We start from the raw sequence: 16,077 nt of genomic DNA, 5'->3' as shown, positions 1-16,077 counted from the left end.
AGACATTTCCAAGAGGCCGGTGAACTCTGACAGCGACTAAGTCCGGCCAAGTACATGCATGCATGAATGGAACTTTCACCGTATCGATCGTTTCCTAGTGGACAAGTTGCTCTAAGAGCAGCTAGTTAACTAGTTTTTCCAGCGAGTAAAGCAACTAAGATTTTAAACTATACAACTAAGCTATAGCCATCAGCACCAAACAACACATGAACTTTCTTCCTTTCCTTTAAAAAACCTTTCTAGAAAGATAAAAATAACCAAAATTACATCTTGATCGAATCTAAAGCTGTGCTCAGATTCACCACCCCTGATTATTTCCTGCAGGGATCGTATCCAACTGTGACCTGTCCTCAGTTTACAACTGATGATGATGATGTAACTTGTCTTGTCATTTTCCATGGTGTGGGCTACGACTACCCATTAACTAACTAACTAATTGTGTGGCAACCTGCTTAAGGTCGGCAAATACAAACATATCTTCCCGGTCCAGAAAAACGCAGTGCCATGCATGTCGACAGACTCAGAGCAGAAAGTTTCTTAACCCAGGTGACGACATTTTCGCATCCAATTGCTCTGAAAAATAATGACGTGGATCGATCTTGCATCTAGCCAGAGAGGATACACGTAGTGTTCTCACTTTGGTTAATTTCTTTTGCTTATGATATTTAGCAGTGGCACCAATTGCCATGCATGGGTGACTTTATGCAAGCTACTAGCTAGAACAGGATAAAGAACAAGCTAAATGTTAATTAGGTTTATCTCAAGAGTAAAGCAGCAATTGCCATGCATGAATGTGTATATGGCATCTTCTAGCAAGGAAATTCTTGTCAAATCGGTGACCCAGGCAATCCCTACTTAAGTTATGAGTGTTTCTAAGCTGCCATATTATGTTTGTGAGATCGAACCAGGATGATACAATATCATTGGTGGGGTGTTGAGAAAGGAAGAAGGAAAATGCCTTGGATTGCTTGGGATAAAATAGTGCTGCCGAAAAAAAATGGTCTGGGTTTTAGGGACATGAGTGCTTTCTACCAAACCTTGTTGACCAAATAAACTTGGCAACTGTTGGATTAACCTAGAAGTCTATCTTTACATCTGTTTTAAAAGCAAGGTACTACCCTAATGGCAGTCTCATGGACACGGTATTTACCGGCAATGCCTCGGCGGTTTGGCGAGGTGTGGAACACGGTCTCAAGTTACTGAAGAAGGGATTAATCTCGCATGTTGGTAATGGTACATCAATACAGACTTGGTGTGACCCATGGATTCCTAGGGGACCATCGTTCCATCCCATTACATCAAACATCAGTGCAGGCTGAACAAAGTGGCAAGGTTTTTTGGATAATGACGGAGTGTGGAAAAAATTGCTACAACAATATTTCCTTTCTACTGGTGTGCTGGCTATTCGGAAAATTGTCACCTCACCAAGGAAACAAAAGGACTTCCTCTGTGGGCAGCCAGACCCGAGAGGACAATTTAGTGTTCGGAGTGCATACAAGCTAGGAATGGAAGCGTTATTTGCAAAAAAAAGAAGCAATGGAAGCGCATGAGGCAGTGTTTTAGGCTGCCCGTAATGGGAGTATCATAGGTAGTATCATGCATGCCAACTAAGCAATTTTGATGAAGTGACATAGAATTAAATGAAGAAAGAGAGGCTTGAGTATCATATCATGATACCATATCATATTAAATGATGTGCTACTTTGTGTCATGCATGACAATAAATGTAGTCCTCTATGATACTAACATATGATACTATGCATTAGGGATGTAGTATGATAGACTAGTATCATATGCATGATACTAGTATATGATACTCCCCATTACAACCAGCCTTAGCCGGGAGTTTGATGCTCCAGTCTCGATGGGAACATGACATGACACTTTGGAACCTGGTCTGGCAAGTGGACGTCCCTAATAGGATGCGGGTCAGACTAGCTACAATGAGGAGTAACTTAGACTAGTAACATATGCATGTTACTAGTCTATGTTACTATCTCCACAATGAAAAGTAACATATGTGTGATATCATGCAACACTTCATTTATTATGCCATACTTATTTTATCTTGATATGTATGATGTTACTACCTATGTTGTGACGGGCCAGTGTTGTTGATACCACTGACGGGTTGTGTGTAGCCCATCACTGATATGTGACCATGGACGACCTACTGTTACTGTAGCAGTTATCCTCCGACCTGATTGCAACAATATTTCTTTTTTCCTGTCATGGCATGGCATCAATTAACTCAATTAGTTGCCTATCAGTCCGAGGTTAACGACAAGATTGCACATATATCTCATACTCTCATGTCCATCCGTCGCTCTGCATCTCATGTGCATTTGGGACAGGTAAATTTGAGTGGCATATAACCAAGGGCCGTGGTGTGTGGAATTAACCAAGGACCGTTGCTCTGCATCTTTCATGATATATCGATCGGTCACATGTTCCGCGCAAGACTCCACTGCTGCATGTGTCCGTGCGTGCTCGCGTACGTGCAAAGCTGCGTGCCGCCTACCCTCTGCTCTCCGCCGGTCGCCGTCACAGAGATCATCAGATCTCCGAGTGTGCGTCGTCTCGCGCGCTGCATCCGTCCATCCATCCATCCATTGTCCTCATCGTACACCACTATCATGCTCTCATATGGCTAAGATAGATGACATGGTACCCACTCATCGATCGGGAGTAACATGTCGGGGCTTTTCTTCCTGTCATGGCATGGTATCAAATTCATCTTGCATCCTATCAATGTGAGTGAGGTTACTGACAAGACGGGGGGAGACATGCACGTATGGCCCTCCGTTTCATGCCATGCATCTAATTCCATATGTATTTATTCTCTCACGTACGCTATCCAAAGGACTGATAATACTGTAGTAGCTATCCAAATTAATCTTGTCCGATGGTTCGCCATCTGAAAGCCAAAGCAAAATATCACATGGACGCAGCTCTCACCCCTTCGAGGCGCGTATCTATCAGCGGATGGATTCGCGACCGGTCGCCGTCGCCGGGTGCGCCGGCGGCATCGTTCGTACGAACGGGCCTCTGGTCGCATCCATCCATCCACTGTCCGCCCGTCCGTACACCGGCAATAATTGGCGCATGGGTGGCCCGTAATGCATCAGGCAGATGGTACACCGACATGCCGCCCGTGAATGTAATAGGCATATATGGCAGATTTGGGAAGACTAATTACTCTTCTGATTAATTTGGATCCCTCGGTAAGTTGATCTCTCCCAACGAACACACAAATCAAATCTCCAATGCCAGAGATCGACTCGTATTTTGGCTCGACTCAAGAGCGACTCAAGAGAAATGAGCTGAGTATAAACACTTTATGTAGCTTGATCAAGAAATGAGCTGATCTTGAGCATACACTGGCTCGTTCGGTTTTAGCTCGATAGCATATAATTATATTAAATAATTTTGATATATAAAAATAAATCAAATTTCTTTTACCATATAGGTAGCCAAAAAAATTATTACCATACATGTTTTGTACGATTTTTCTCCATTTTACCTACTATAAAAAATGGAACCTTAATAAAATGCTGAGAAAATTTAGCCCCATTATATGGTCAGACATGTGTTTAAATATCATGTTGTTTCGGCCAAAGTTTGAGAGCAGACCCACCTTCGTTTTCTTATGTAGCTAGTTCATCCATGATATCATTGCTATTAAGTACTCCCTCCGTCCGTTGTAACTACTAAAACTTGATAGGACCTATGATATCATGGTGTGCCCTCATTTCATCTTTTAATTTCAATTTACTATATCTTTTGAATCAAAAGTCTATATTAAGTTTTGTTTGCATATTTTTGTTTGTTGTGACAAGAACTTTTGAACAAGACCACTCTTGAGTATATTTTGACAACTTGAAAAACACTCCTAGTTTCAACATTCAAACTTGATAGTCATAACATTAAATTTTCCCGACTTTCATCAAGTTTATATGCTTTTAAGGTTTTATGGTTCTGGGCTTAGAGCTTAGTGTTTAGGGTTTAAGTTTTAGTTTTGAAACCTACCAAATCTATCATAGGTCACTTGTTTTGCTCTACGATTCGTAAATTCATTGGATTCCGCATGAGGGCACACCATGTTTTGAGTTTTTGTTTCTGAAACTTGCAATTTTTATCGTTCACTCGTACCAAGTTTCAACGGTTGAAACTTAACGAAATTTTCAAAACTCACCACAATGCATTCAAAGTGGATGTTATTTGAAAGCCCTTGTCACAAGTGTTGGAGCTAAATCCGGCAGATCTCAGGTAGGGGGTCTAGATCTGGTAGGCTTGGCTAGATGGTAACAGGAGCTAGGCACGGTGTTTACCCAGGTTCGGGCCCTCTCGAGGAGATAAAACCCTATGTCCTGTTTTGATTGTATTATTGTGGATGGGGTACAAAGTACAGGTGATGTACCGCGAGATTGTATGTCAATGAGTACGTCCCTCTAAGGCCCTGACACCTCGGTTTATATAGATAACAGAGGTGCCTAGGGTTACACATAAGTCGGTTGTGTCGAGGGGCAAACATGCCAGAGACTACCTCTAAATCTTGGAGTATGCGCCAAGTCTTTGGGTCATTCCTTGGCGTTCTTGGGTTAGACAAACGAGGCCCATCGGTTGATGATCTTAGAGGGGTCCTCGGCCCAGCCCAAAGAGTCGGTAACCGACATGCCAAGCACCCCCTAATGTAGGACTCAATCAACAAGCAACATGAATCTACAAATGAAAATTAAATTGTACTTATCGTTCACAAGATATAGAAGATTCAAATATGAAAGTCAAAAGAGAAAGCATGGAAGGTGGCATGGGGAAACAGCCAAAAGTCGTGCACATGGACCCCATCTAAAGTAATTACGAGTTAAAGCACATGAGCAAAGCAGTCTTGGAGTCACGAGGCAATCGGGCCGCAAATCTGCGTGCCCCCACACCTTGGTGCTACAAATCCCCTCCCGATACTAGCTTAACCCTACAATAGAGTGTATCACTCAAACTATCTTTTATTCCTACAAAAGAGTGCATCACTCAAACTATCTTAACCCTAGACGCAACCCAATGCCAGCTATGCCCTTGCACTCACGCCATTGCCGGTCGGCCTCGCCTCTGGTGCCCTATGGGCCTTGAAGATGTGGCGGATCCCAATTCCTGGCCGGCAGGAGCTCCCATTCATTTTTTTGTTAAGTTTAGTGTCTTTTCTAGGGTGATGAGGTGCTGGCGGCATGCTATAGTTAGAATAATTTCGTTCATGCTATGTCTCCGCTTGGGTGGTGTGTTTAATTGGCAACGGTGGAGGGCGCATGAAGGTTATGTTTCATTAGATCTGGTTGGATCATGCAGTGTGTATTGATGCAATCGGTAGTTGTGTGCGAGGTTTGTGAAGTTGTGCCGATGAGAGATGGTTATTTCTTCATCGTTGTCGAGGTTGTTTGTGTTCCTCCTCCTCTTTCGTACCGTGAGGGTGGTTGGTGGTCTGTTGTGTATGGCTAGATTCCTAGTTCATTCTTTCTCTTTGATCTAGGTCACGCCCTGTCGCCCTCCAGGACGGTTCAAATCCAATGCTGGCGACTACCTTGGTAGGCTTTGACGGAAGTTGATGACTTTATATCTTCGTTCTGCGGGTGTTGCTATGGAAATGCGAGGAGGGAGTGCGGTAAAAGGAGAAGACGGCGAGGTTGAGGAGGGTGCTTTGTGTGGAATTGTGTACAATTTCTTGTTTATGTAGGGGCTTGTTTATAATGTACAGAATAGTTGTCATATCCTAGCCCCAACCCGCTGCTATGTATTCCTTAATTTTCTTAGATATACATATACAATAAAATGATTGCCAGTTTTTTGGTCTCACAGTGATGAGCAATTTCATCGCTAATTTGTTTATCGGGGTTAGTCAACGTACTGCTTGCCTGCCACCAGATGAAACCTACAGTCTCAAAATCACGCGCACTGTCATCATCAAACAATAAAAACAACACGAAACTCTTTCGCACAAACTTCTTTTATTCTAGGATAAAAAAAATACAATCATTTATCATCAACTACATACGCGGACCTGGCTAAGCACGTAGCCACTCGACAGCACAGCTAGCCGCCCAGTCGTCGGTGTTGTTGATACCATTGACGGGTTGTGTGTAGCCCGTCAGTGATATATGACCACGGACGACCATTTCCATAGCAATGTTTCTACGGCCTGATTGCAACTTGCAAGGATATATATATCTCTCTTTGTTGAGTGAATAGCATAAAACTATCATAATTCGCGTTAAGGTTTCAAAAAACTCCTATATTTTTATTTGTGACTGATAACTATCAAAATCGGCGTCAACTGTTTCAAAAACCCTCAAATCTCCCGTTGCTAAGAAATTAAACGGGTTTATGACAGATCGGGCACACACCTAAACAAACCGTCTGTTTGACTGTTGGTTTGACCGTTAACTGACATGTGGGCTCCAAATGTCAGTGTCTCTTACTCTTTAACAAAAAAAATCTCATGTCATTTTTTCTTCAACCCTTGGTTCTTTTACAAATTTAAAAATACGCCCTTATTTTTACAGAATAACCCCTATAATCATTTAGAAAAGGCAACCGGGTCCCTCAATCATTAAAAAAGCAATCTGGCCCAGAAAATCCCATTGGCCATCCCCATGCTCCTCCCTGGCCATGTCATCGCTGCGCACCAAGTCGCCGACTGGGACCTGCGGTGCTAGCGTGATCTGGCATAGGCAGCGCCGCCGAGGGCTGCTACCTCCTCACCCGATCCGGCCCTCCACCATCGTGCGGGAGGTCGTGCTCCGGCCAAAGGGGCGCCGCCATGTGCCATGGAGGGCGCACTACCCACCTCCGATACCCGGCGTGCAAAGGGGTCGGCCACATTCGTTGCCCGCCTCCGCAGAGAGGCCGACCACACCGCCATCACCTTGAGTGGCGCCGCCATGAATCGAGCCCGTCGCCCCCGTGGAGGTCCGCCTCCGTGCCGAGGCTGGCCACACCGCCACCACCTCGAGCCGACGCCGCCATCGACGAACGCGTCAAGCTGCTCCCTGTGTTGCCTGTTCCCCCAACCTGTCCGACGCAGTTCCTCACGGTGGGCGTGGGCGAGTGGCCTCACCTCAGGGACCTGATTGCTTGAAGAGCGGGGGGATTTAAGATTTTTTTTGCAAATGAGACACTGACATGTGGGTCCCACATGTTAGTTAACGATCAAACAAACAGTCAAGCTGACGGTTTGTTTAGGTGTGGGCTCGACGTGTCATAAACCGGTTTAAATTCTTAGCAACAGACGATTTGGGTTTTTTGAAACAACCGACGCCGATTTTGGTAGTTATCAGTCACAAACAAAATTTTGGTACTTCCTCTGCATCGGTGTATAAGGTGTGTGCGTAGTTCTAGGTCATCGATTTGACTAACCAAATATGTGTTACATTTCACCAAAAGTATATCATTGAATTCCCAAGAGGATGTAGTTTCTAAACATATATTTTTCATCACATATAATACATATTTAGCTAGTTAAATTGTCAACCTAGAACTACACGCATGCCCTATACACTGAGACGGAGGAAGTAGTTTTTTTGGAACCCTAACGCGAATTGTGGTAGTTTTATGTTATTCACTCCTCTTTCTTATATCATGTCGTGGCATGGCATCAATTTACTCAATTTGCTGTCTATCAGTCCGAGGTTAAGGACAGGATTGCCCATAGATCTCATGGCCATCCGTCGTGGCTCTGCATCTGATTTCATTTCCATTTCACACGTGCTCTAAAAAAATCTCTTCAGCTTCCCATGTTTCAGACGTGCCAACTTACTATTACCATCGCGCACGGTGTGATAGATCGGCCGATCGCCGGGGTGGCATCATACGCCGGTCGCATCTAGCCTCCAAGATGAAACCTAGAACTGCAAGCAATATATAATTACATAGATAATCGTCCATTATTAACTGGCACTGTCAGGAGAAATCTACACACGCAACTCTCTGTCGATCTCACAAAGCTCTTTCTTTAAGGATAATAGAGTAAAAAATGTATGATCAACTGTTAACTACATAGGGAGACCCGGCTGAGCAGGTAGCCGTTCGACAGCACAGCTACGCAGCCGCATCACCGAGTGGGTTTAGTCAACTGCCTGCCTTCAAAAAATCAGGACAGCATCCCTTTCTTATCATCACATTTTTGTCGAGATAATACACAAAAAATGAAAAATGAAAACAACTACTCCCTCTGTAAAAAATAATATAAGAGAGTTGAGATCACTACAGTAGGAGTAATGATTAACAATTAATTAATCACATGGAGTCCTAGTCTTAGAGAGTAGAGAGACCTAGCTAGCTAATTAATCAGGTAGGCATTCGACAGCTCAGCCAGGCAGCTGCATCAGCCAGCGAGTATATATTTGTAGTTGTACCCATCACCCTTCTCACAATCTTACAGCCCAGCTAGCTAAGCTAGTGGAGCATTGGTCCCTGAGAGCCAGCACAGCTAGCACACCAGCAGCGGCATGATATATATGGGAGCAAAAGCTGGATAGATAGATATGTGGATACGTGGATCAAGCATCTTAGTTTAGCTTAACCCAGCACTCACGCAGCACAAAAAAAGCAGCACCACCACTAGTTGTTTCTTCGTGGTGTCAATTGCTCAGCTCAATCGATCGAGGTGTCTTGAATCCCGGCTGCCATGGCGAACTACCGGCTCGGCGGCGGTGGCAACGGGCACTACGAGATGGCGGCAGCAGCGGCTGCGGCGTGGAGGGAGCCGGAGAGCCCGCAGCTGAGCCTCATGAGTGGGTGCAGCTCCCTCTTCTCCATCTCCGGCCTGCGCGACGATGACGCCGACCTCCACCTCCTCACCGGCGCGCGCTCGCTGCCGTCCACGCCGGTCTCGTTCGGCGGGTTTCCTGGCGGCGATGAGGTCGACATGGAGCTGCGGCAGGGCGGCGGGAGCAGCGGCGAGGACCCGAGGACCATCCGGATGATGCGGAACAGGGAGTCCGCGCTGCGCTCAAGGGCCAGGAAGAGGGTACGTACACGAATACGCACATTCCTTCATATATACGTATAAAATTGCAGAAGGAAGTCTATCATTTGCTCAAATTTTGATATTTTTTTGGTTTCAAAATATACTCCTCTGTAAAGAAATATAAGAGCGTTTACTCAAGGTAAACCAAGGTAAAATTATGACTATGTTACACGAAGAGATTCACTAGTCCCTTTTTTAAAAAGAAAATGAGGATTCACTGGCTAGAAATGTTTGAATTCGCATGGGAACTTGTCAACTTCGGAAAAAGAACACTATGTAAATCAGATTTTGTAGCGAAAGATAAGTGTCACCGGAGAAACTCTCAACTAGTGACTAAGTTTGGTCAATGTGTTAAAAGGCAACCCGAAAGACAAATGGAATGTGGCATCTCTTTCTGTCTCGCATCATGTTGCATTCATGCAAATATTTTTTGGTCAACATGGGCTAAAAATATATATCTCTCTCTTCCGTGATTAGTGCTCTACTTCACCTAATACAGAATCTTGATTTCAATATAAACCCCAGTAGGCCCTAGAAAATATAGCTTTAAGAAAACAAGTGAGTCCGTCGACCTAATCCAACTCTAGCAAAGGAACAACAGAAGGAACAATATACATCTTCCTGGACGGCATATAAATCCTTTGCATCTTGGAAGTTTGTGATCAGCTGGATATAGACACCAATACATAAATTTCCAGGTTGTTACAAGAGAAAAAGTAACTAAACTCAGTGATTTGGAGTTTGTGACCAGCTCAAACCAAATCAGCAATACACAAATATCCAAGTTGTTACAAGATTAAAGTAACTAAGATAGTTATTTCTCTGTAAAGTGCTCATAGTAGTTGGACACAATTTCTCATTCTTTTATACTTTTGCGAATCATCAAGTCTGTTCGGACGATATGCAAACGGTGACATAAAAAAAGATTTTTCTCGGCCGAAAGAGAAATAGCAAAACCGAACTTGAAGTATTACTGGTTCCACGTTAAAAAAAGTATTGCTGGTTATTTGGTGTTTATGAGAAGCAGGATGGACATAGCAGGCTCTGTTTGCCATTATATGGTGGACTTTCAAACCCACTTGTTTGTTAATATGATTGTTAGTTGAAAAGCATCATCTTTGATTAAGATGTATAAACAACATACCTTCACTAAATTTATTATTAAGAAAACCCCTAACCAACTATATTCCGCAGCACAGTTCAGCAAGATCACCGTAGACATCGATAGACCGATGTCAGTTGAGCTGCTGACATCCATCCAACTAACTGCTCCAAATTAACTTTGTCTTCATGTGCTCATGATTTCGTTGACAAGACTTTGCAGAAGATAACTACTCCAAATGAACCAATAATGCTCTATGGCTTTCTCTCACGCATGTTCTTATCTGAAGTGCTAGCTAGTGCGGCACAAGTAGGCATACACCTGAAATCAAACCACAATTGCCCGCAGGAGCAATAGTATTCTACAAGATTTGCAAGCTATTAGCAGAATTAGCACTGATTAGTGAAGTAACTAATGTGCTTGCAGGCATATGTGGAGGAACTCGAGAAGGAGGTTCGACGTCTGGTGGATGACAACCTCAAGCTGAAGAAACAGTGCAAAGAGGTACCCACACAGCACTTAACCAATTATTACTCCCTCCATCCCACAATGTAAGACGTTTTCGCAAGCTACATTGCGGGACCGAGGGAGTAGTTAATTTCTGGACACTGCCAAATTGTAATCTATGAAACTGTAGAAAATTACCTCACCTGTGCAACTCAAAAGTGATCTTCTCCTGCTTCTCATTTATCTGCTTAGAGACGCTTATTTTATAAGTTTTCCATAACCGCTGCAACATATTACATCCAAATGCTTCTTCAGTTAGCAACATATAATCTCCATTGATTCTGTAATCTGACCACACTTAATTGCCCTTTGATTCTGTAATCTGATCGGCAGCTGAAGCGGGAAGTGGCCGCCCTGACCCTGCCCACCAAGAGCTCTCTCCGGCGAACCTCGTCCACCCAGTTCTGAAAGGGGATCAGACGGCCCAAGACGCAGAGCAGAAGCGCATTTTGGCAGTACAAATTTAGGAGAAAATTAATCAAACCTGTGAAAATTTCGTCTACAGTGTGTGTATACCTATGTACATGATCGATCCAAACCTATAAATGCTCTTGGGCCTTTTTGTGCGTGTCTCTAAAAAAAAGAAACGGAATTTCATTGGTAGAGAATTAACTTTTTGTGTTTTTGTTCAGATTAACCTATCTTGCCACTTTTCCCTAGTGCTTTGCTGGGATAAAGTGTGTTCTGTCAGCAAGACAGCAACCACCATTTCAAACTGAGGCAATGCCCGGATGGTTAGGACATGATGATAAGTCCTGACCCATGGAGTTTGAGCCTACGTGGTCGCAACATTTGGTTGACGCACCACTCTCCTTAACCCTAAGACCAGAGGAGTTCTCCCTTGTCACGTTTGAAGAATTTTATTGCTCTTTTGGCCTCTTTATTTATTTTATTATTATTTATTACCATCCTCATATGCTTTCTTAGTTATTTTCATAGTATTGTTGGTATTGTCACTGGACAACTGCATTTCACTCGGATAACATTTTCTTTAGTTGGACAGTTGTTAAATGGTACAATAAGTGTAGTGTTCTGTTTAAAATTGAGCAAGAAAAAGGTGGGTGCAAGGTGCTCATTCCATTTTGGAATGTGATGGAAGGACTCTCTGAATGGCTATCATGTTATCCCGGCGCCCGCCTTACCACATTTGTGCGCTCAGCACACTTTAAATGATAGCGGAAGGAAGGACTTTTTTGCACGTAACAATTAACAAATAGAGCATGTTGCAACTCACACCGCCTCATTCGGTATTGTTTTCGGAGATCATCTTTAAATTTGTTACTGTTTATTGGCACAGAACAACGGGTAGTTCAAGCCATGCTTCACACCTTGTACTGATTTGCTATTATTATGTGTACTTTCTTGTTGAGCATCAGAAATGGTGACAACTCAGTATTAGGTTTATCAATCATGAATCACCAAAATGTAAAAAGAAAGTGATACTAGGAAGAACGGTGCTATGCGTACAACAAACCTACGTACCAGGGGTGCATGAGTCTGAGTCCGCTTCTCCTCACTTTCATCGTTGCCTACAGGGGTAGTGAATTTACCGTAACCACACCTAAGGGCTAAGGCACATGCCCGAGCTCTACGCCGATATGCACAGGAGCTTCGGTGACCCCTACGTCGAACATGGTGGCTGGAACAATGAAATTTTCATGATGACTTGCTGCTTCTTGGGATGAATATTGTGTGCCTCCCATCACTTGGTCCTTCAAGAATGTTATATATCACTTATAGCGAGCATTACCATACTGCTCCGAAACAGAAATCACTGAGTGGGCTTGCCCGCTAACGGATCGTGTTTGCTGAGTGGTTTTCAGAAGGTTCCCGGGAGCTTCTCACTTGGTTTTGTGAAGCTTCCGGGCCGGTTTGTTTTTGTTTTCCACCGGAAATTTTCTTATTAGTTTTTTTAAGTTCATTTTTTATCTTTCTTATTTTCCTTTTGGAATTTTCACAGTTTTTGAATTTGTTTTTTTATTTATGAACATTTTTTGAATTCATGTCACTTTATGAATTTGCAAACATTTTTCTACATTCGTGAACACTGTTTGGATTTTTATCTTTTTGAATTCATGAACATTTTCAGCCAATTTGACGTGAGCCATCTATTGGTATCAAACAACCAACATGGAAAATTTTCTAAGGATTATAATCCTTTAAAATTCTTATGAAAATCATTTGAATCAAAGAAGCTCTAAGTTAGTTACAAAATGTTACGATTTTCAGCTGATTTGGCGTGAGGCATCCGTTGGATTCCAATCCAACGACTGCCCCTTCGTCTTCCTCTCCCAACCGTCATTGTTCATCTTCTTCCTCCAACACGACACACAATTTCTTCCCAGCTTCCTCCTGCCTTTCCACTTCTGCAACGTTGAGGCAAGCCGCGTTGTTAGCACATGTGGCAAGGTTCCGGTCCGGCAATGGTGATGCGGCGGTCGTTCCCGTCTATGGGGATAATTAAATTTTCTCGAAACATAATCAACTAAAATTTTGTTTTGTATACCTTGATGATAAGGATCCAACTGTGAAATTTGATTGTAAATCGGGCAGATGGTTTGAGATATTATTTTCCTCTCACAATTAGTTTTAACTAGAAGAGTTGTGCGCGCTTTGCTGCGCCGTTCATGTTGTTGGGTTTCTTAAAAAAAGCACTCCGCTTCAAAATATAAGGCGTATTAATTTTTTGAAAAGTCAAACCTCTTAAGTTTGATAAAATTTGTAGAGAAATATACCAAAATCCATAATATCAAATCGGTACTTTTAGATTCATCACGAAATAAATTTCCATACTTCTTTGTTTAATATTGTGGAGCTTAGTGTTATAGTTGTCATGTTAACTTTCTCTTGTGTGCAGCTTACAATTTCTTGTGTGTTCTGGATACGCATGTTCACCTAGCATGTTACTTTTTGCATGTCAAATCCAAAGGCAATAATTGTGAAATTTCGACCCTCACTTGACAGCGATACTGACACTGCCGGTGTTTGCCCTACTAACGTTAGATTACGTGTTTATTTCTCTGAGAAACTTCGGGAAGTTGGCTGCAACTTGCTTGAAAGATGCTCTCGGCATATATGCTTCTAAAGACTGCACGGTATATAACGAATCTCAGTTAGTAACACCCGCCTTGTTGATTTACAATTATTGCATGCAAGACGTGATCCAAACCTACAACCAAGGTTGTGAGAATCATGATTCTGTTATACGATTCTACGACTTTACGATCCAAGTAACCCCTCTTATTCTAAAATTTTAGTTCATATAATCTATATTTCTACGATCCTAATAGTGAAGATTCTATAATTTGCGATCCTATCATCAGAGCTCCATCCGATTCAAAATCGCGATTCTGACAACCTTGCCTACGACACCAATTAAGAAACACATAATCATCCATCTTTGATGATGTAACACTAGCTAGCTTGACCGACTATAGGTCTATGTATGCTAGCTAGAATTAACTACACACATTATTGCCCTTGCTTAGCTTTCTTTGTTCAAATTTAAATATTGGTCAGTTTGCAAGTCAAAACTCCAATATTTCAAGAGGCCGGTGAACTCTGATGGCGATAAAGCCTAGCCAAGTACATGCATATGCATGAATCTAGGGCACGTGCCCAAGCTCGGTGTCTATACACAGGGGAGATTCGGTGACCCCTGCGTCGAACATGGCGGCTGGAACAATGAAATTTTCATGAAAATGATGCCTGCTGCTTGTTGGGCTGAATAATGTGTGCCTTCCATCGCATGACCCGTCACCAATGCTATATATCGCCTATAGCGAGTGGTACCATACTACTCGGTAACAGCAATCGCTGAGTGGGCCGGCCCACTATGAATCGTGTTTGTTGAGTGGTTTTCAGAAGGTTCCCGGGAGCTTCTCACTCGGTTTTGTGAAGCTTCCGGTCCGGTTTGTTTTTGTTTTCCCTGGATTTATTCCTATTATCCTTTCTGCTGTTTTTTCTTTTGAAGTTCATTTTTTCATCTTATTTTCTGTTTTTCCTTTCTTGTATTCTTTTGAAAATTTCACAGATTTTCTTTAAATTTTCTAACATTCTTTGTTTGTTAAAATTTCAAATTATGATCATTTTTTAAATTCATGACACTTTATGAATCTGCAAAGAACATTTTTTGAAGTCGCGGAGAATTTTTGTGTTCACATTTTTTTTATCCGTGAACATGTTTTGAATGAGTGGACATTTTGAAAATTCGCAACAATTAGTTTGAACCCGTTATTTTTTTTGAATTCGCGAACATTTTCCCTAATTCATTTTTTTGCACAGGGGGCGGAGAGTAATTCATTGATTAAGTAGTGATGGTTTTACAATTTTCTGGAATAGTGTTGCTAATCTCCGGTGGCACATGAGCCAACCAACAAGATGTACGTTATTGTCCTCGCCCAATTGCTACTATCACATGCCCAGCCTCGTTCTGTGTATGATTGATCTTCCGAACATGAGCTTGCCTTTCCTTGAGGAGGCCAATGCTTTCAGCAACTTGGTGCATGTTTCTTGGCCGATCTGCTGCCCCCCGTGTTGATGAGAGAGACGATCTCCGTGGAATCGGTCTCGACCACCAACCACGCCCAACTGCTACTATCGCATGCCCAGCCTCGTTCTGTGTACGAATGATCTTCCGAACATGAGCTCGCCGTTCCTTGAGGAGGCCAATGCTTTCAGCAACTTGGTGCATGTTTCTAGACCGATCTGCTGCCCTAACATTGATGAGAAAGACGATCACCGTGCAGTCGGTCGCGACCACCAACTTTTTTCTAATTCGTGAACATGAATTCAAATTTGTGAAGTTTTTTTTATCTTTACGAACTTTTTCTGTAATTGTAAATATAAACACAGTTTTTTGAGAGCATTCCTGGAAGCAGAGAAAATGAATTAATACGTGAAAATGTGTGTTAAGCCTGTGCATGGCTTGTCACATGCTAATGTGACAGACCACACCCATGCCTGGGATCAACCCTAACAAGACACAAGACATGAGCGCCGCCTGTGCGCCTGTATTGTTACAGGCGGTACCTTGGTCCTGAAAAAATGAATTATTAGGCGCCTTTAGTGTGGCAGAGGCCAACTGGCGCTCACTGCATCATCCAGTTGGGCCGGCCCAAGAATGCACAGTGCAGCAAAACCTGCAGCACCAAAAAACGGTACAAGAATTTGTTCTCTCCAGAATTCGAACTCACACCGTTGAGTTCTCATACAAGCTCAGCTAACCACAACAGCTAGTTAGCACATAATAGGTCCAAATTAATAAGAACAACTGTGGCCACGATATTTATTGTACAACACTGTCTATTGTACCACTGTTATTTCAAAAAAATCATGAATTTGAAAAGGTTCATCGATTTTGAAGAAGTTCATCATTTTTGAGGAAAAGTTCACAAACTTGAAGAAAAATTCATCGATTTTGAAGGAAAAGTTCAGCGATGTTGAAAAAATT

General features: G+C 42.7%; 1 protein-coding gene across 1 annotated transcript; it reads left to right on the top strand.

Moving 5' to 3' along the window:
- Positions 1-8,405: 8,405 nt before the first annotated feature.
- On the top strand, positions 8,406-11,250 carry LOC147962341 (protein FD-like). The gene is made up of 3 exons (XM_087536318.1): positions 8,406-9,016; positions 10,545-10,622; positions 10,959-11,250. Exons 1-3 carry the CDS (start codon positions 8,675-8,677, stop codon positions 11,031-11,033), a joined length of 495 nt encoding a protein of 164 aa, XP_087392444.1. The 5' UTR covers positions 8,406-8,674; the 3' UTR covers positions 11,034-11,250.
- The last annotated feature ends 4,827 nt before the right edge of the window (positions 11,251-16,077 follow it).

This window comes from Triticum urartu, chromosome 7A (genome assembly GCF_056163025.1).
Source record: "Triticum urartu cultivar PI428250 chromosome 7A, HENAU_Tu73, whole genome shotgun sequence".
In the NCBI taxonomy this organism is placed as follows: Eukaryota; Viridiplantae; Streptophyta; class Magnoliopsida; order Poales; family Poaceae; genus Triticum; species Triticum urartu.
This window is presented reverse-complemented; position numbering and strand designations above follow the sequence as displayed.

Excerpts from the sequence above, each read along its gene's own strand:
- LOC147962341 (XM_087536318.1), top strand. The coding sequence starts at position 8,675 with ATGGCGAACTACCGGCTCGGCGGCGGTGGCAACGGGCACTACGAGATG. Across the intron at positions 9,017-10,544 it reads GCTCAAGGGCCAGGAAGAGG|GCATATGTGGAGGAACTCGA; the intron begins GTACGTACACGA and ends ATGTGCTTGCAG. Across the intron at positions 10,623-10,958 it reads TGAAGAAACAGTGCAAAGAG|CTGAAGCGGGAAGTGGCCGC; the intron begins GTACCCACACAG and ends TCTGATCGGCAG.